This window comes from Acanthaster planci, linkage group LG21, assembly GCF_054643075.1.
Source record: "Acanthaster planci isolate LZ-2023a linkage group LG21, COTS_SCS, whole genome shotgun sequence".
NCBI lineage: Eukaryota > Metazoa > Echinodermata > Asteroidea > Valvatida > Acanthasteridae > Acanthaster > Acanthaster planci.
This window is the reverse complement of record NC_141797.1, coordinates 6741377-6763031: the sequence shown is the minus strand read 5'-3', so window position 1 is coordinate 6763031 and position 21655 is coordinate 6741377. Positions and strand designations below refer to the sequence as shown.

Here is a 21655-nt window from a genome sequence, read left to right as displayed (position 1 = left end):
AAATCAAGCAGGAGGTGGTAGCATATTTTGCCTTTTCTTTTGCGTTACTGACAATAACTTTACCATAAACTGTTCATTTATCTAAAACTTAACACAACCACTGATCTGAAATAAATTGCCGTAAAATGATGTATCGGTGATAATTACCGATAAATAGATAACCACACTGTGATCAAAGGAGGCTTAGCAAAGATAATTGTGTTTTATTCGTCTCTGAGCTGAAATGTATTTCATATTAAAGCATTGCTACTGGCCTGACAGAACTTAAAAATTCAGCATCCAAACTGACAGGGCTAACCGCACATTTTAAACCGTAGTTAGCTACTGGCCCCTGTGTAACAGGGACGGGGACCTGTCCAAGCCTGTATTAGCCCTCCTACCTTCGTGATGAGCAGAGCCAATTTGGCGCCAATTGCCATACTATATCGTTGTGCAGAAGTTAAAAAAAATCAAATTATTTGAATTTAGCGCGACTACAGCAGGGCGTACATGTATATAGCCCAGGTCTTAGTTAAAATCTATAAGAAAATGATAAAATACGTGGCTCCCATCCGTCAGTCCTTGTAAATGATACTACTTATTGTACAATGATGAAAAAGGAAGGTTGGAATTTTTTTTTTGGGGGGGGGGATTGTTTTGCAAAACTAACTGGATACCACGATTTCAGGATGCTGCGAATGACAATTTAGGCTAGGCCGCGTGCAATAAAGGCATATTGTCAGTCGACGAAAAACTTGTTCGTGCATTTAAAACCAACCAATTGATCTACTGAACCCAATAATTATAGGTTTGGCAATTCAGGCGTGGATTACGGATAAGAGTAATACCCGTTTTTCAGGTTTGCTGAGGTAGTTGCAGTTGGTTTCATTTCATCCGTAAATGTACAGCACTACTCGCACAACATGCACACATTTTCCCCCACGTGCTGGAAATGGCCAAACCCAAATATGGATTGGCAGGGGGGGGGCAACAGAGGCCACCCCCCAAAAAAGGCACGGTGAGGATATTTAATCAATAGGAGTGGACATTATGAGTCATTAATGGAGGTTGTTTTGTATGGGGAGAGCTATTTTGTTCAGGAAACTGTTTCTGAGCAGCTCTTTTAACTGTGACTGGTGCAATTAGTTAATGCGGCAAAACTGCACCATGGGATGTTGCTTGTTTTGCGCCCCCCCCCCCGTCAGATGTATATCAAACACCTTTTGGTTTCAATTCAGCTAGATATCACCTCTGGGTGATATTCTCCACCACAGACCATGCCCTGACTCCAGGGGTTCTTGAGTCACTGGAAACCCCACTACCCACTTTGCTCTTCAATGTTTAACAACTGGGAATAAAAACATAGTTTGCAAAAATGACAAATACTGACGCTAGTGTGAAGGTTAACACATTTCTTAAACATGGCATATGGAATAAAATATAAAAATATGAGATAGTACTCTCATCTCACTAATAACTCTAAAATTGTTTTCCAGATGTATTTTTGCGTTGGGGAGATGTTAATTTAAATAATGGGTTTTGCCCTTACCCAACGTGCATATTGATATACGAGTGGGACTCGAACCCACGATTCTCGATCAACGACCTTCTGCTCACTATTGCACCAGTTAGTGGAAGGTTGTGGGTTTGAGTCCCACCCGAGTAAGCTTGTGATTTTTTTGGCAAGCTCTCGAACAAGCACTGAGCATACAGTGTTTATCAATACATACATTGGGTAAGGGCAAAACCCGCTATTTAAATTAACTCTATACATGAATGTTGCATGTAATAAAAGAATAAATGTGACCTGCTGTCACCACAAAATGAGCTGAAAGTCAGAATTTTCAGAAACTGAGATGATATTTTGGAATTCAGCAGAAAGAGAGCTTTCCAATTGTGTGTACATAACACTTAGGGTAAAAGTACAAGGTGACAATGTGACAGTATTCTGGCAATTTGCGTCTTTGTTCCTGACATTGTTTCAACATTTCAGGTCAGGCATGAATACTATACTTTTGTTGTAATTGCTGAGAAAATGACATTTCTAAATAATGTGATTTTGCAAAATATTTGGAATTAAAAAGGAGACGGTTCACTCTTTCCGAAAATTGCAAAACCCAAAAATTGACCTTCACTTCAATATGACATCCAACCCTCAAAATGTAGGAAAAAGTGGGATGCGACTTAACTCTCATTTTGTCATGACAGGTCACAAATTAGTTATGTCTAGTTGTGTGTGTGCTGTTCACAACATGCTTTTACTAGGGACCCCTGACTTGACTCAAAGGTAATAGTCAGGAGGGAAGGAAGTTTTATGGCAGGAAAGTCCGACAGTTCTACAGGGGAATCTTAAAGAGGTGTTTGACTGGTTTCCTGAGGTTTAATACTGCAGCACATGTTGAGCAAAAACACTGCATGATGGTGGAAATTGAACGAAACTGACATTTACCACAATGATAAGCATGCACTTTACATAATTAATACTTCACCTGTTCTCATGCAAATATGACATGAGGCTTATTACACGATCCAGGAACATTTGGCACATTTTTTTTTTAAACAAATGCATAATTTCTTGTCTTTTGTATAAAATTTTCACACAATATTAAAACTTGATATACATTTGACATTAAAATTAACTAAACTGAAGTAGACTAAAATTCTGACATTTAGGTAAAATATACAATATTTCTTGGACCACAATGATCTTGTGTACACGCTGCTTACCCTATCTAGTTTACTGAAGGACAGCGCAAGAAATCATCTACGACATTCAAAGGGGGATAAACAATTTTTGTGCATTACGATAATGCACTGTGGTGGCCTTGGGCCAAAATAGCAATGGCACTATTCAAAAACAAGGGAAAGTTATTTCAGTTTGCAACAGTGGTGCATCGTATGCTGTCAAGGTGATCGATAGGGTCACCAGGGTGATACCGGGCCTTTGACCAGGGGAAGGATCCTCTCCATGTAGTCATTCAAGAACATCCCCTGTGGATCCAGGCGTTGGCGGATCTCACAGAATGCCTCAAACTCTGGGTAGGCGACCTTGAGCTCTGATCCAGTCAGCTCGTGGGTCTGTGATGAAGGGGGTGCGTTGTAGACAAGAGGGAGACATGCTGATGCAATTGAGAATGAGGGCCTTATAGAGGGATCCCAATACGACGCTTTTAGTGTCGATCTGCGCACTTCCGCGTTTGAAAATGAGGCTGTGTGTATCAGCTTCAATTCTTAATACGATCAGACGATTGAAAATAAGGAGTCAAGACACAAAATACATAAAGGGATGTTAAATTCAGACTTTTCAAGCTGCAAATTTTTGTTGAAGAGTCTTTCAGGATGACCCAACACGTGAAATCCAAAGAAAAAACAATGGCAATTTACTGCAAACTAACGTACCTGCCATGGCCGTGTATCTTGTGCAGTGGACATGGTTTAAACTGAAGTGGTGTCACACTTACGAACCGCATACTGCATGTACTGTGTCGACTCTGCGGGCGCGCACGACGAAGTTCAACTCAGAGAACCTTGGTTTCGATGCGAATATGCGCAGACGGCGCTAATGTGAAATTCATCTATTGTGTTTTCATTCTACTTCTGTCACATCTTCAGCCAACGCAGCAGTAACCAGTTTGAAGTCGGCCCAGCACGATTTACATGTATGTACAGTAAACTCCGGCTAAGTCGGCACTCTTGGAACTCAAGAAGTTATAACGACTTACGCAAATGCCAGCTTGTGTTGCAAGTCATCATTTTGCCAACTTACACGTACACATGTATTGCCTGTGTAAATTATGATTCGTTGTACTAATTCAATGGCTTTTATTTACCATGGTTTATTTCTACCTCCATGGTCGATTTCAGCAAATTTGTTCTCAATTACTATCCTGCAAATTCATAAGTGATCATGTGCCCCTAAGGACGAAGCAAGCCACTGGCATATCTCATCACGACTCGACAGTGTAGTACGTATGTACATGTACAGTACATGTACGTGATACAGTTACTGTACAGAAAACATCCACATGTACACACACGCATTGGTTAAGTTCGTTCCATATTATAGTCTGGATACCAGACCCTATGATTCTGACTACCTCAATAAATCTTTATCAAGGGTCGTCTGGGAGTCTTTGGGCAGGGAACCAGACTACGTTCAATAAGGCGACCCCCAAAATGGATAGAGCGCATGCACGTAGCACTAGAGGGGTAACTGGTGCATGTATTGATGTACTCATGCTGGCCGCGCACATACTGGACCTGTCACTCGACACTTCTTGGCAACCGCGGTGAAGGAAACTGATACAGAAGCATGACTTTTAAAATGCTGACTTACACAAAGGAATTTTTGTGGTTTTGTGGAAAAGGGACCGAGAAAAACATGCCGTCATATACAAAATGATTACTAATAAACGCCGACTTAGAAATGAATTTTTCAATGGAAATGCATTACAGACGATCGGGACTTTTGTCAAACGGCCGACTTGGATGATATGACGGGTTACGCGATGTCCACTTAGTCGGAGTTTACTGTATGTTCAACCAGCTGGTACTCTGACATACTGCACACAAATGCATGCTTCAACCATTTGTGGTCCTTCACCCAGTTTACTCATTAGACACTTTCTGTATCAGTACTGGTACCTGCTTGTAACCACTCCATAATTTCCTAAGCCTTAACCCAGTATGGTCTTCCGCCCATGTTTACCCATTAGACACCTTTCTATATCAATACCAGTACCTGCTTGTACCCACTCCATTATTTCCTAAGCCTCAAGTCAGTGTGGCTATTTTCCTTGGCCTGGTGCCATCTGCTTACATGGCTGGTACCCTAGCACCCAGAGTGGTACACACATGGACACAAATGCATCCTTACCTTAGCCCAATGAGGCCTTCCTCCGACACTGCACATGATCCTCTCAAAGGCTGACCAGAACTCGTCATGTGGGATGAATTTTCCCAAAGGCCTAGGAAGGGATCGCAAAATGCCATCATTAAAAGTTAAAAAATATTACAATGTGATGTTGCCGTTGGTTGCTGTTGTTGGTTATATTGTGGTTGTTGTGTTCAGTGGTGTGAGTGGCCACTTAAAATAAAATATAAAATACATAGGGATAGCAAACAGCTGAATTATAAAAAGTTCCAATAGTATTGTACGGACCAGGTGTACAAAAAAATTGAAATTCAGGGTTAATAAAACTGAAAAAGCTGAAATCTGAAAAACTGAAATCAGCTAAAAAGCTGAATTCTCACACCCGCATGTTGCTGTTCTTGTCATTTTTGTTTTGTCTGATTTGTTGTTGTTTACTCAGCTGATAGTAAATAACACAAATACAATGATAAGATATTACATATTAAAACAGTGAACAGAAAAAGAAAAGGACATAAAGTAAAAAAACATGATTAGCCAAAATCGAAGGATTGAAGGGGGCAAGAGTTTTGGGATGCAGGAGAAGGGGATAAGGCATGGAGGGCAGAATGGAGAACAATTAGGCAAAAGAAATTGTTTTTATTTTCTCCTGCTGAAAAGAAACACCTCAATTGACTCGAGCTCACCTGTTCATGACTGTGTTGATGAAGCAGGTCTCCCTCCCGTAGGCGGGGCTTAGCATGATGTCATCCTCCTGGACAAATCGCAGGTCAACCCCAATGTGGACATAGACGCCTTTATTGGCAGCGAGCCAAGATTTCAACTCTCGCAACACTGCCGCAGTGTGACTTCTGTCAAAAGTCAAATGGGCAGAATTCAATTGGAAGAACATCGATGCTCTTTGCATGACCAACAAAAACGTATCCCACCTGCTCCTCACAGCTGTGGCCCCCATTAGATAGTTCAAATCTGCCCTGACCAGATGTCCAAATTCACACTTTGATGTTCAGGCCACACTGGCCACCTTGACCATGGTCAGATTTGTCAACCTTTCTATGAAATAAACAGAATACAAAAAAAACCTGGCCATTTCAAAAGTTTCTTGGGTATGCTGGACAAGTAACTGGTTAGGCTATCAATAGTGATAAAACATACAAGAGAGCGGAAAGACCTACATGTAACCATCGTTATCCGCCTTGAGCAGTTCACCCCCTTACTGGTTAATAAGAGCCATTTTTGGGGGGAGTGTTCACTTTGTTGTTAGCAATGCGACCACATCCCATGCTTTTCAGTTGTTTGAGAAATGCAAAATGAAGGAGCCTCCATTAATAGGGAAATTGTGCCCTCCCTTGGTACCGTTCAGGGTGAATACACTTAGCTGGAAAACTTTTTGAATCCATGCAGTTCCACTGGTCACTGGACAAACAGAAAACTGCCTTCTCTTGTCAGAAATTCACCTTTGAGTAAACACATTAATGAATGGGGTTTTTCCATTTGTCTTTAATTTAGATACTCATTTCCACAATCCCCATGGAAACGTTATGAAAGCTCAAAGGGATGAAAGTTGCAAAATGGTGCAGCAAATTTCAGGCCAACTCGTGAGCGGATGGGACAACGTGAATTTTGGAGTCTCTACACCACCAAGATATCAGACATTTTAGAGTTCACATCTGCACTTTTCACAAAAACCAAACTTCAGACAAGCCGTGAAATGAGAACTGCCATAGACCTGGGAATGGCCCACTCAGTGACATCGTGCTTGAAGCGGAACGAGATAGCAAAGTTTGCGTGGCTCATGGCAATGTCGTCACGGCAACCTGTGAAGCACCACTTGTAAAACAGCCTGTTAATGGATGGGATCAGCCCTGGCAGGAAGGAACTGAAAAAGAAAACAAAAATAGTGAAAACAAAAAAATTAAAGCGGCAAGTTTTCACAGCAGTATACTCACCGAAAAAGGGGCTAAAAATGGACATTATTTACAGGGAAGCCATTTTGATGTTGTTCCCAGAATTTATCATATTTGATGTAATCTGGTATGTAGCGGTGCCAGACTATTTCAGGCTCCAAGCTTCACTTTCAATGTTTCAATGTGGCTTAGAACAATTAGATACAACTTTTCACAAATTTTAAGCTATTCTACATATAAACTGGCATGCATTTGTAATAAACTTCTTTTTCATTGCTGTTATTTTTACACAGGCCGTGTCCGAAACAGGCTTCCAGAGCTACGGCTAGGTCTATTGTCTACGCATCTCCACGCATTTTTAATGGAGTGAAAACCTAGACCTAGCTCTAGACAAGAGATTCGGATGCAGCCTCAGGTTCCCACACTGAAAGGTAACCTCACTTTCAATTCAAGATGGCCGACACATGAATACAGGCTCAAGTTGCCCTGTGTCTCACCTGAGCCAGTACAGGAACTGCAGGGTGTAGAAACCGAGGAAGCAGTCACGAAACCAGTTGAAGCTGGACATGACCGGTTCCCGGGTACGGTCAGTCTGGCTCATTATGGCGCCCTCTGTGTGCGGGAACCATGTAACTTGGAAGAACTCGCTGCTTGCCACGTGGTTGTCCAGTTTATCCAGGACCTTGAAGGAAGAATTGGAACAACAGCAAAGAACATAAAAAACTGAAGCTGTGTCTGCAGTGAGCCTTTCTCCTCCAAAACAATAAGGGAATAAATATGTGTTTGGCTGGTCTTAAACATGTCGGCTCAGGAGAAATGGACACTTCTTATGGACACTTCAGCGTTTGTTCTCCTGAGCAAAGTTGTAAACATCAGTTTAAATCAGTTCTTTAATTCAGCTTTTAATGTACAATACCTCGTCCAAAGTGCAAGACATTTGCCTCTTGTGGAGTTTGAACTCTGGTTCGCACTGGATGGTTACCGTGACAATGACGCCCAAGCATCCAAGGCTGCAAAGCGCGGCACGGAACAGGTCCTCGTTCTCCATCCGGGAACATCGCAGGATCTCGCACTGTGCCGTTAGCAGCTCCAACTGAACAACCTACAGACAGTCAACTAATCAGGACCAATAGACTTCATTGATTTGCTAGCTTTATGTGGTTTGTCATGGTTTGAGTGCTGTAAGGTTGGTGGGGTTCTGTTGGGTTGATTTTGGTCAGGTTAAGTGAGTTGGCTAGGTCGACTTTGTCTTTGGGTGTCGCCGGGTTGGCTTGGGATGGGCCCGGCTGGGTTTGTTGGTTTAGGTTCATTGGCTTGGTTTTGGGGTCAGCTGGGTTGACTCCAGCTGGTTGGGTTCATTTTTGTTGATTAGTGTTGGGTTTAGGTTTAGATTATTTGAATAGGTTTTGCCGAGTCAGATTCACTGGGTCAGGATGGGATGGGATCTGGGTTAGATTTTGGGTAGAATAGGAAACTACATGGACGCCATGAAAGTGCACGAAAGAGCCCTTTCAGTGTAAACAATGATAGACTGTTTTAATGTGATGGTCATCTTGAATTAAAAACATGGGCATAAATCCTGGGGGAAGGATGAGGGTACATGTATACATTCGTGTCCGCTTAATGTTCGAAGTGAGGGGATCGGCCAGTGAATCACCCCCCCCAACTTTTTTGTTGTTAGCCCAAAAATAAAGTGGATTTTGGACTTGCCAATGATAATGCATTCAATTCAATTTTAAAAAGCCATGGTATTTGCCATCTTGATTGATGTAAGATTCTGCATGAATGTAACAGAATTACAGATGTACTATGAGCATCCACCTCTGTAAAAAGCATCAAAATAAAAGTTCAGACAAATTCATGCCAGATTTTGTTCACAATTATTTAAAATTTGTGATAAATTATACCTAAATTATTAAAAATGAGTACAAGTTTTCACTTTGGCAACCTGAGCGAAAGCATAAAAGCATCAAAATAAAAGTTCCTGCAAATTTATGACAGCTATTGTTCAGAATAATTAAAAATTAGTGACAAATTATATCTAATTGTTTTCAGCCACATTTAAAACAAACTATAGTGAGGTTTGGAACCCAAAATAGTCTGGCACCACTAAATATGACATTGGATACAATAAATTCGGGGAACAAAATGAAAATGGCTTACCTGTGATATAAGGTATGCCTTCATGGTTACCAACTTATTTTTGCATAGGGAGAAGCAGAGTTATGGGGGGAAGGGAGTATAATTACCGGTACCTGTTGTGCTTTGAACTGACCTGTGTTGCTAGGATACCATGCTTGGCTCCGGTACCATGAGTTCCTGTGCTAATTGCTCCAGCGACAGTAATATTTGACATGGCTGCAAGGCTACGGAAAATCACAAAGATGGAAAGTGTTAAAAAATCTCTTTATCAATCATTCTAGACTTCCGTACATCTGTTGATGTTAAGTGTGTAAGGGACATTTTTGTTGTGGTTAAAAACATGCATTCGAGACCAGACATGAGGTCCGTGTTGGTCTTAACTCTTAAGAGGTGTCGACTACTACACTGTGATGAGATTTTACACAATAATTCAACAAGAACCATTCAAACGTTACTGCATTGAGCCCGCACATGAAACTAATAGGCAATTCACCAGAAGAAAAGGTTCACACCCTAAATTGCTTTGTGTTTGTATATTTGCTTGAAATCCACTGTTGATCACATCTGTTCTGTGCCTCATAGTTTTGTCTTCTATGGTGAGTGTTGTTGGCTCCTAAACATTTCAGCCAAAAAGTAATAAAAAATGGAATCCACCCTAGTGGTCAATTTACACATATCTGTACAGCTGCACCAGAGCAAGTAGTTTGAATATGCTGCTATTCCCACATGGGGCCTGTTAAAACTCACTTGCTGAGAGCCATACCATACAAGGGGAGTATTTTGGTGTTAAGGTCTTCCATGATGCAGCCTCCCTCCACGGTGATCTGACACTTCTCCTTGTCCACCTGTCCATAATGGATACAAAGAAATGTGAAGCTGACCTCGGAATGCCTGCCAAATGCCAGAGCTCACCAACATTATCAGCGTAGCGCTATTTGAGGGCCAGGCCTGTGGACCGCTTGTTGTTGCGAGCCTACAGTGTATGTAATACCGATTTCTGTCTTCTGTCTGTCCGTCCGGCGGGTGTCTGTCCGTCCGCCTTCAAATGTTAAAGTTTTTCCTTGCAGGTCCATAGGTGTGCCATTGAGTGCTTGTTTGCTTCTTCTTGGAATACCATCATTATTTCCATGTACATGTTATTTGTTAAATAGTTTCATCTGGCATTAATGCTTAGAATCTTATGAATTTAATGAAAGAATTACAAAAGTTGAATGTTAAAGTTTTTTAGTTGTATTGTGTACTTGCCCTGAAGTACATACACGTATGTACTGAGCACTCCTGTAATTTACATGTACATGTATGTATGTACATGTATGTATTGACAGTGTTCAGACACATACAAATGTACATGTACAGCATGTGGGGAAAATATAAGGGATGGGGGGACCCAAAGTGACAGATTGGGATGTTTGTTGGGGGAGGGGTACCTGTAGGAGAAGGATCATGGGGACGAAGTACACGTATGTAGAAAGTGGATGAAATGCTGGGTAAGGTTGGTGTAACGGCTGGGCTGGATAAGTGGGATGAAGGGACTACCAGAGCAGGAAGTGAGGGGAATGATGGGTGGGGGTGGAGTAGGAGATGGATAGGATGATTGGGAGGGGAAAGAGTAGGAGATGGATAGGATGATGGGGAGGGTGGGTTGAGTAGGAGATGGATATGATGATGGGGAGGGGGTTGAGTAGGAGATGGATAGGATGATGGGGACGGGGTAGAGTAGGAGATGGATAGGATGATGGGGAGGGGGTTGAGTAGGATATGGATAGGATGATGGGGAGGGGGTTTGAGTAGGAGATGGATAGGATGATGGGGAGGGGTGGAGTAAGAGATGGATAGGATGATGGGGAGGGGTGGAGTAAGAGATGGATAGGATGATGGGGAGGGGTGGAGTAAGAGATGGATAGGATGATGGGGGAGGGGTGGAGTAAGAGATGGATAGGATGATGGGGAGGGGGGTTGAGTAGGAGATGGATAGGATGATGGGGAGGGGCGCGAGTAGGAGATGGATAGGATGATGGGGAGGGGGGAGTAAGAGATGGATAGGATGATGGGGAGGGGGGAGTAAGAGATGGATAGGATGATGGGGAGGGGGTTAAGTAGGAGATGGATAGGATGATGGGGGAGGGGGGGTTGAGTAGGAGATGGATAGGATGATGGGGAGGGTGGAGTAGGAGATGGATAGGATGATGGGGAGGAGGGAGTAAGAGATGGATAGGATGATGGGGAGGAGGGAGTAAGAGATGGATAGGATGATGGGGAGGAGGGAGTAAGAGATGGATAGGATGATGGGGAGGGGGGAGTAAGAGATGGATAGGATGATGGGGAGGAGGGGAGTAAGAGATGGATAGGATGATGGGGAGGAGGGAGTAAGAGATGGATAGGATGATGGGGAGGAGGGAGTAAGAGATGGATAGGATGATGGGGAGGGGGTTGAGTAGGAGATGGATAGGATGATGGGGAGGGGCGGAGTAGGAGATGGATAGGATGATGGGGAGGAGGGAGTAAGAGATGGATAGGATGATGGGGAGGAGGGAGTAAGAGATGGATAGGATGATGGGGAGGAGGGAGTAAGAGATGGATAGGATGATGGGGAGGAGGGAGTAAGAGATGGATAGGATGATGGGAGGGGGGAGTAAGAGATGGATAGGATGATGGGGAGGAGGGAGTAAGAGATGGATAGGATGATGGGGAGGAGGGAGTAAGAGATGGATAGGATGATGGGGAGGAGGGAGTAAGAGATGGATAGGATGATGGGGAGGGGGTTGAGTAGGAGATGGATAGGATGATGGGGAGGGGCGGAGTAGGAGATGGATAGGATGATGGGGAGGGGGGAGTAAGAGATGGATAGGATGATGGGGAGGAGGGAGTAAGAGATGGATAGGATGATGGGGAGGGGGTTGAGTAGGAGATGGATAGGATGATGGGGGAGGGGCGGAGTAGGAGATGGATAGGATGATGGGGAGGGGGGAGTAGAGATGGATAGGATGATGGGGGAGGAGGGAGTAAGAGATGGATAGGATGATGGGGAGGAGGGAGTAAGAGATGGATAGGATGATGGGGAGGAGGGAGTAAGAGATGGATAGGATGATGGGGAGGGGGGTTGAGTAGGAGATGGATAGGATGATGGGGACGGGGTAGAGTAGGAGATGGATAGGATGATGGGGAGGGGGTTGAGTAGGAGATGGATAGGATGATGGGGAGGGGGTTGAGTAGGAGATGGATAGGATGATGGGGAGGGGTGGAGTAAGAGATGGATAGGATGATGGGGAGGGGTGGAGTAAGAGATGGATAGGATGATGGGGAGGGGTGGAGTAAGAGATGGATAGGATGATGGGGAGGGGTGGAGTAAGAGATGGATAGGATGATGGGGAGGGGCGGAGTAGGAGATGGATAGGATGATGGGGAGGGGGGAGTAAGAGATGGATTGGATGATGGGGAGGGGGGGAGTAAGAGATGGATAGGATGATGGGGAGGGGGTTGAGTAGGAGATGGATAGGATGATGGGGGACGGGGGTAGAGTAGGAGATGGATAGGATGATGGGGAGGGGGTTGAGTAGGAGATGGATAGGATGATGGGGAGGGGCGGAGTAGGAGATGGATAGGATGATGGGGAGGGGGAGTAAGAGATGGATAGGATGATGGGGAGGAGGGAGTAAGAGATGGATAGGATGATGGGGAGGGGGTTGAGTAGGAGATGGATAGGATGATGGGGAGGGGCGGAGTAGGAGATGGATAGGATGATGGGGAGGGGGGAGTAAGAGATGGATAGGATGATGGGGGAGGAGGGAGTAAGAGATGGATAGGATGATGGGGAGGAGGGAGTAAGAGATGGATAGGATGATGGGGAGGAGGGAGTAAGAGATGGATAGGATGATGGGGAGGGGGTTGAGTAGGAGATGGATAGGATGATGGGGACGGGGTAGAGTAGGAGATGGATAGGATGATGGGGAGGGGGTTGAGTAGGAGATGGATAGGATGATGGGGAGGGGGTTGAGTAGGAGATGGATAGGATGATGGGGAGGGGTGGAGTAAGAGATGGATAGGATGATGGGGAGGGGGTGGAGTAAGAGATGGATAGGATGATGGGGAGGGGTGGAGTAAGAGATGGATAGGACGATGGGGAGGGGTGGAGTAAGAGATGGATAGGATGATGGGGAGGGGTGGAGTAAGAGATGGATAGGATGATGGGGAGGGGTGGAGTAAGAGATGGATAGGATGATGGGGAGGGGGTTGAGTAGGAGATGGATAGGATGATGGGGAGGGGCGGAGTAGGAGATGGATAGGATGCATGGGGAGGGGGGAGTAAGAGATGGATAGGATGATGGGGAGGGGGGAGTAAGAGATGGATAGGATGATGGGGAGGGGGTTGAGTAGGAGATGGATAGGATGATGGGGAGGGGGTTGAGTAGGAGATGGATAGGATGATGGGGAGGGGCGGAGTAGGAGATGGATAGGATGATGGGGAGGAGGGAGTAAGAGATGGATAGGATGATGGGGAGGAGGGAGTAAGAGATGGATAGGATGATGGGGAGGAGGGAGTAAGAGATGGATAGGATGATGGGGAGACGGAGTAAGAGATGGATAGGATGATGGGGAGGAGGGAGTAAGAGATGGATAGGATGATGGGGAGGAGGGAGTAAGAGATGGATAGGATGATGGGGAGGAGGGAGTAAGAGATGGATAGGATGATGGGGAGGGGGTGAGTTGGAGATGGATAGGATGATGGGGAGGGGCGGAGTAGGAGATGGATAGGATGATGGGGAGGAGGGAGTAAGAGATGGATAGGATGATGGGGAGGAGGGAGTAAGAGATGGATAGGATGATGGGGAGGAGGGAGTAAGAGATGGATAGGATGATGGGGAGGAGGGAGTAAGAGATGGATAGGATGATGGGGAGGGGGGAGTAAGAGATGGATAGGATGATGGGGAGGAGGGAGTAGAGATGGATAGGATGATGGGGAGGGGGTTGAGTAGGAGATGGATAGGATGATGGGGAGGGGCGGAGTAGGAGATGGATAGGATGATGGGGAGGGGGGAGTAAGAGATGGATAGGATGATGGGGAAGAGGGAGTAAGAGATGGATAGGATGATGGGGAGGAGGGAGTAAGAGATGGATAGGATGATGGGGAGGAGGGAGTAAGAGATGGATAGGATGATGGGGAGGGGGTTGAGTAGGAGATGGATAGGATGATGGGGAGGGGCGGAGTAGGAGATGGATAGGATGATGGGGAGGGGGGAGTAAGAGATGGATAGGATGATGGGGAGGAGGGAGTAAGAGATGGATAGGATGATGGGGAGGAGGGAGTAAGAGATGGATAGGATGATGGGGAGGAGGGAGTAAGAGATGGATAGGATGATGGGGAGGGGGTTGAGTAGGAGATGGATAGGATGATGGGGAGGAGGGAGTAGGAGATGGATAGGATGATGGGGAGGGGGTTGAGTAGGAGATGGATAGGATGATGGGGAGGGGCGGAGTAGGAGATGGATAGGATGATGGGGAGGGGGGAGTTAGAGATGGATAGGATGATGGGGAGGAGGGAGTAAGAGATGGATAGGATGATGGGGGAGGAGGGAGTAAGAGATGGATAGGATGATGGGGAGGAGGGAGTAAGAGATGGATAGGATGATGGGAGGGGGTTGAGTAGGAGATGGATAGGATGATGGGGAGGGGCGGAGTAGGAGATGGATAGGATGAAGGGGAGGGGGGAGTAAGAGATGGATAGGATGATGGGGAGGGGGTTGAGTAGCAGATGGATAGGATGATGGGGAGGAGGGAGTAGGAGATGGATAGGATGATGGGGAGGGGGTTGAGTAGGAGATGGATAGGATGATGGGGAGGGGCGGAGTAGGAGATGGATAGGATGATGGGGAGGGGGGAGTAAGAGATGGATAGGATGATGGGGAGGGGGGAGTAAGAGATGGATAGGATGATGGGGAGGGGGGAGTAGGAGATGGATAGGATGATGGGGAGGAGGGAGTAGGAGATGGATAGGATGATGGGGAGGAGGGAGTAAGAGATGGATAGGATGATGGGGAAGGGGTGAGTAGGAAATGGATGGGATGATGGGGTTGGATACAAAGTGCAGAGCTGTACATGTACCTGGTACTTCAGAGGAATTTTAATTATGCACCATCCATCATACTCACAAATGTACTACTTATATAATCATTTAGGTCTAGTCTAACAGTACATGTACGAGCTAGACCCACATTCCGCATAGTCATTCCTCTCCCCTGTTAAGCGCTGTGAGCCTTTGTACCTATATCTCCCTTGGTGGTAGTCTTTGTTGATTTACTTTAAATGACAGGCACCTTTCAACACACGTACACGGTCTGCACACAGCACTGACTAGTTTTTTTTTCTCCTAGGGTACAATGAATTGTATTGCTAAGGTCAATAAAATAGCTTGTACATCTAGCTGTATTGCAGTTGTATGTCAACCAAGTAAATCTTGTAAAAAAGTTTGATGAAGCTTTGTTAGTATTTACTTGTTTGATTTAGTAACTATATAACTTGGAGGTCTCTTTCCTGTTATTACAAGAAAGAAATTCAAATTCATAGCAAGCAGTGAGCCATGACGGCTTTGCCGTTCTAGTTTCTAGGTTGTAGAGGACACTGGTGCAAATGGCATACCATGGAGGAAGGAGCAACTGTGCCCAGGCCAGGCGCCTATGGAATACCGGTTTCACAAGGCATGTGCCTCGGGCCTATGGTGCCCAGGTACCTAAGGAATATGGTTCTTTGGTTCTACTAAACTATCGCATTTGCTACAAACTATTGGACAGAGAGAATTCTTTCAGACAATAGGTTGGAGTGTGTATAGGGATTGGACTTGTTGAGGGGGTACCCCTCTGCCCATTTCGTGCCAGGAATAAACAATGGTGTCCAGGGGCCTACACGTATGGAGCAATGGTGCCTAGGGGCCTACAGAACATGCCCAGGGGCCTACGGAACAATGGTGCCCAGGGACCTACGGAACAATGCATGGTACCTACATGCACATGTAGGGCCTAAGTAACAATGTTGCCATGGGGCTACGTTTAAGTTCAATGGTGCCAAGGGGCCTATGGAACAAACCCAGGAACCTTTTGAACAGTGCCTACTGAAATTATAGAACACTTAATTCGGCTCTCTAATTTTTCTACTTTGGTCAATTTCACGGGACCTCATGTCTTCCTGCCAGTTTTCAAACAGAGTGTGTAGTGAGACAGCCCCTTGAGCGTAGCTTTTTATATTGATGCTAAGCTATGAGTGACTGGTTTGGAGCTTTCCGTATCCTTATCTTTGAAAGTTCTTCTATGTGCCTATCCATGGGTGAATGTTGGTACTTTGTCCACCTGCAGTATTTTCATAGGGCGGCATATTTTTCACAGGCCCCTGAATTTTTTGTTGGAATTATAAGCACACAGCCTACTGTGCCTACAAGCTGGTCCTAAGTGAGTGGCTATTATATAACACCCGAGTATGAAGCACCGTCCAACCATCGGTGGGGTCATCAATCACAAGTCATTAATGTATTTGTTTGGTAGAATGTTGGCTGTCCGACATTCACCATTTAAGGAATGGTTATACCACGGACCATTTATCCAGGAATGTGCAACAGCGAGCGGCTCCAATGCAAACACATCATGTGCATCACTCAGCTTCAACTCATAGAACACAGCATTCAATCTGTCACCTTGTTGAATTATGCTTGCCTTTCCACTTACATGCACAAACACTAATTATTTACACTCCTGGGACAGATAATGTCACCGTGGGGGGGGGTGTCACAATTCATAAGGTAATAATCAGGGTGTGTTGCATCCCCCTACGCGTTCCCGTGTAAATCCATATTCTATAAACAATTACCAGCACTGCAGGACGACCTCCTGATAAAACAAGAAATACATTACACACCTCGATGACGTGATTGAAGTTCTTCATGTTGATCATGTAGCCGTCGGTCATCGCGATGTTGGACGGCGAGTGGAACTGGCCGCTCATTCTCACGCGCTTGCTGGCCTTACGCGCCGACTCCAAAATCTGTGCCATCCAAGAAAAGCATTACTGTACAATTTGAAGTCCACTACCTAAATTATATTACCTAAACAAAGTTTTTTGTACTGGCCCCCCTTTTCTGACTTGGGGGTTATGATTGGGCCCCCACTCTTGGCAAGTCCTTGATGGTCTGGCAAATGCCCCCTTTCCTCCAAAGTTTGCAAACCTTTCTGTCCACCTGTTGATCATTACCATCTTTAATTTGATGGACTGATTGTCTGTAAATTTACAAAATGCGAACTGGGAAAACCGATCAGAAGTTGCCAAAATCATTTTGGAGATAATGGCAATGTAGTTTTCAATCTTTTTTGACAATTCGAGATCTTTTACCATTTCAGTGGTTAATATCCAAATAATTCTTTGTTTGATGCAAGGAAACTTAACTTTTCAATCCTTCACGTCGGTCAGTTTGGGGTAATTTCAATAGAATATTTACTCGGAACTTTGAAACTTAATTTCTCAAAATTAAGTCAGCTGGTTTTAATAACTTCCTGAGAGCATAGACAACTTATTGGTACATGTACAATTATGAATTTAACAGTTTTGAAAACAGAACAGCGCACAAGGTATTGATGTAAATACATTTGATGAATTTCCCCAGAATATTATCACACCAAAATTTCTGAAAATGAAGCAAGTCAAATATGTGTAGTTGAGGTAAGTCGATCACGAGCATAAAAAGCCCTTGAGGTTGGCAATGGGCAACATTGGTAAAAAAAATTCAAAAAGTGTATAGTTTTGATCCATGTTCTGATAGAATAAAGTACATGTAATGCTTGACCAGTATATGCTGTGCAAACAAGTATCATGCGCACACCGAGTACCACGGCAAAAACCTTACAGGTCCACCTGTCCATCTGTGGTATAATAATATGAATGTGCTCTTCTGACATACATGTACATGTCGCAAGCCAAAAAATTGATTGGAAAATGGTTCTCAGTGATGTCCCTCCACTGGAATATGGAGAGAACCAGGGATGTACCGGCAGTTCTCAACACTGGAAAATATGGACACAAAACCTTTGTACATGTAGATCTGTTGATTGTACATGCACATGTAAGAAATAAATTTGGACAGTGACTAAAGTCCATCTATTCAGATTTTTCCTGACATTACAGAGTGTTATGTACATGTAGGGCGATCCAGGCATTTGTTGTACATTCATTTTGATGGGGTCAGGGTGTACATGTAGAACGTTCACTCAACTGTCTGTGGTGAACAGGTAACCTGCTTGCTAAATCCAAAATGGGAGGGAGATACCTTTTTATCCGGGGGCCCTGTTCAACGTGGACAGTGCCAGACAATATCAATCTCAGTGCCTGCGTGAGGTTAGGCAAATAAAAATGGTACAGCAACAAAAATGAACTACAAAGGTAGCACAATCCAGATCTGTTTTGCCATTGTCAGCTTTTTATAGCAAGGCCTTAAGAACTCACTCACCCAGTTCATTGAATGTCACATAATTCCAAAGCCAGAGTATTATCTTTTATTGTTATTTTACAGTAGTTGAGTACTTTCTGAGTACCTACGTTCTCCGCAAAATACTGAACTGGGTAAGAGGGAATAAAGCCTGGGTGCACAGGCATTTGATGGTACATGTGCAAAGGTAAGATTACAAAATAAATGTTAGACTTCAGACACTCCCAGTTGTGTAAAATTTAAGTTTTAAGGTGAAAAGTACTTGAAAAGTACTCGGCCAAGTACTTTCTGAGTACTTTTGTTCTAAAAAGTTAATTTTAATCAAACAGTGATGGTCTGAAGTCATTATGTTGTTTTGTAATCTTACCTTTATGCATGTACCTTAAAATGCCAATGTACTTAAGCTTTGTTCCCTCCTAACTAGTTAAATATTTGGTAGAGAACTTGGTTCTCAAAAAGTCCTCGACTACATCACTGTTATTTTAATTTCTGGTACTGACACCAAGGATTCCTTAACTGAGTGCCCTGGGCACTGTAAGCTCATAAGCCTGAAGGAATGCTGTAGAGAAGAGACAATGAGAATCAGTTACTGTTTTAGAGGTGGGAAGAAAACCCCAGAGAAATATTCTGGGAATAACCCACAGAATCAGGTTGAGGCAACCCAATTCCCGTGTGGACTGGGCCAGGAATCCAGGACCACGGAGGTGGAAGGCGAGGAATGAGCCGCTACACCAACCTGACCCCGCCACCATTGAAAGGATTTTGCTTTGGGGATTTTTACATGTATACCCTGATATTCTTTGGGCTATCTTGTATGATATGATATCTGCTTTTGATCAAATACCAAAAGCAGTTGTGCATAAACAAGGCAGATGTGAAATTACGATGGGACATCTATGTCCCGCCGTAATTTCACGCCATTTTCTCATATAAAAAGAACATCAATGGTGAGATGTAGGCTACTGTTGTATTTTATGAATGTTTTCAAGGAATCAATAAGATTAGGGTGCTCACATGTGAATGAATGCCGAAGTCCATGTGCCGATAATGCCAAAGGTATGGGAAGGCTGTGTCTCGTCCAGTGGACAAACTGCATGAGCCCATTTATTTCACACATCATAAGCACGCACCTGTTTGATTTCGTCAACAGAGCCAGGCTCAAAGTAGAGCTCAGGGGTACATGAGAAGGTTCCGGCCCACGTGCTGACTGTCTTCCCCTCCATTATGAATGATGCTTGCTCTGGAGCTCAATCTGAAGGAAAAAGGGAAGAAAAATCAACCCAATTTGTCCATCCTATGGCAAGGTCACTGCAATCAGCTACATGATGGTACATGTCCTTGTGTAATCATTTCATATATTATTTCGCAGAGTGCACACAAAGACAAACATACAAAACAATATGTTACAAACATTAAATACAGGCAAACAATAAACAGAACGGAGCATAAACCTGCCGGATCACTACAAGTGAACTTAATCACTATCAAGACGCTCTGTAAAGCAAGGAAACAATTAACCTGAACCAATAAACACAATGATGTAAAATTATGGCTTTAAAAAAACTACTCTTAGAGTCCTAGGCATAGATAATGGCATCTTGCTTTAACATGTATGTAAGTCCAGGTATAAAATCGAAGTAAGAAAAGTTCTTGTAAAGTATATAATTAAGTAAAATAAATACTGGACTGAGTATACACACACAAGTACTGTAATTAATACAAATTAAAAACAGATGAAAGAAGAGATACAAGTTAACTGAATTAATCAAGCAAGCTGAGTACACACTGAAAATGTGTGGATGCATGGCACAAAGCCAGATGTCCACAAGTCTGCACGTACTGAATAATCAGGGTGTATTACATGGTTACCACCAGTAATCATCAAATGTCCCCCTACACGTTATCACTACCAGTGTAAATTTATTCATATATTCTATAAACACTCCTAACCAATTGCAGCAAATATATATTCTGGTTTATTAACATCGAATATTTGAATAAAGTGGTCGGTTCCTAGAACCAAACCATTCAAATTTACAAAAAATACACATTTCATTTAAAACACTATAAATAATAACAAAATCAATAAAAAATTTGGACAGAAAAATGAACTACTTACTTGAAGTCAACGATTGTTGAGAGCCTGTTACGTTCAGTGTTGCAACGTGAGAACTAGCTACCCAGCAGCGTTATGGTTATACATACCATTCATGTACTGTGATAACTACTACCGGTACATGTACAAGTAGGTCTTGGCCTTTGGTCTGGCCTTACCCGACAGTCCCTACATGTAGACAGATCTGCCACCACAGCCCTTCGTGTGGGGCAAGATCTTGCCAGGGCTAAATCGACATTATATTGTTAAACTATAGCTACTGTACTGACAATGACTGACATTGACAATTGACATGATTCGACCATTTTCTGGCCGTTGTCACTCGTTTAATCAAAAGATCAAGATGTTGATAGCAGATACAATGAATTGCTCATAATGCTGACCTTCGACAGTTGCTACAATTTCCCCATCAAGGTCACTTTGGAGAGAAAATCCGCAAAGAAGAGGTACATGTACAATCACGGGAAGACGCGTACCAAAGATTGTATAGCGCCGCGCATCCATGTGGTGCATAAATGGGTTGGATTTCTTCGCGCGATCTCCTTATTATTTTGTGATTTCACGGGGTTAAGTTTGGGACCGGTAGTTTATTTCCAGTTCGGGAATTTTTTTACAAAAAGCCCTAAATTGCAGGCATATTTGGGAGAGAAGCGGAGACCTACATTCAGAATTGAGCTGAGCTCAATTTAAGGCCCATTATTTTGGGGGTATTTTCGGGGAAGGGCGAATGAAAGATTTTTTTTGTGCCTAACCCCCATAAAAATTGAAACGAAAAGTGATCTTCTGGCCAAAATCTTAATTTCCAGTTTAAAAAAAAAAAGGAAGTCCAATCACTTCCAAAGAGTGGCAGAGGGCGCTATTTCGGTCTGGTTTGCAAGGTTAATCTTTGGGCGGCAGCCCGAGTATCAGACAGGATGGCGGCGCCCATGGAAAGTGATAAAATGGGGCGCAATATCCCTTTTTTTAGTGCTTTCTTACATACGGAAGGACAAAATGAGCCTTTTCGTTTTTTGATAACTGCCTTTGGCAGTTATCAAAACAGTAAAGATTACAGCCACATATCTGAGGAATGTAAACCGAGTCTCTTTGGAGAGGCTTCAATTTCGACTACCGTGGCAGTCCTATACTGAAACTGAGGGCCTGAATTGTTTGTTCATAAAGTAAAAAGTTACCGGAAAATT

General features: G+C 43.8%; 1 protein-coding gene across 2 annotated transcripts; it reads right to left on the bottom strand.

The window, feature by feature from the left end:
* Window positions 1-199: 199 nt before the first annotated feature.
* LOC110982436 (L-gulonolactone oxidase-like) lies at window positions 200-21084 on the bottom strand. 2 transcript variants are annotated; one of them, XM_022240820.2, is made up of 11 exons: window positions 20858-21084; window positions 19489-19610; window positions 16798-16923; window positions 9646-9743; window positions 9032-9122; window positions 7673-7858; window positions 7254-7438; window positions 6579-6728; window positions 5536-5700; window positions 4856-4946; window positions 200-3057 (listed from the first exon to the last, which is right to left on the bottom strand). In XM_022240820.2, exons 2-11 carry the CDS (start codon window positions 19579-19581, stop codon window positions 2902-2904), a joined length of 1341 nt encoding a protein of 446 aa, XP_022096512.2. In that variant the 5' UTR covers window positions 19582-19610; window positions 20858-21084; the 3' UTR covers window positions 200-2901. The 2 variants fall into 2 exon arrangements, with proteins under 2 accessions (XP_022096512.2, XP_022096513.2); XM_022240821.2 differs by lacking the exon at window positions 20858-21084 and adding an exon at window positions 20478-20812.
* Between the last annotated feature and the right edge of the window lie 571 nt (window positions 21085-21655).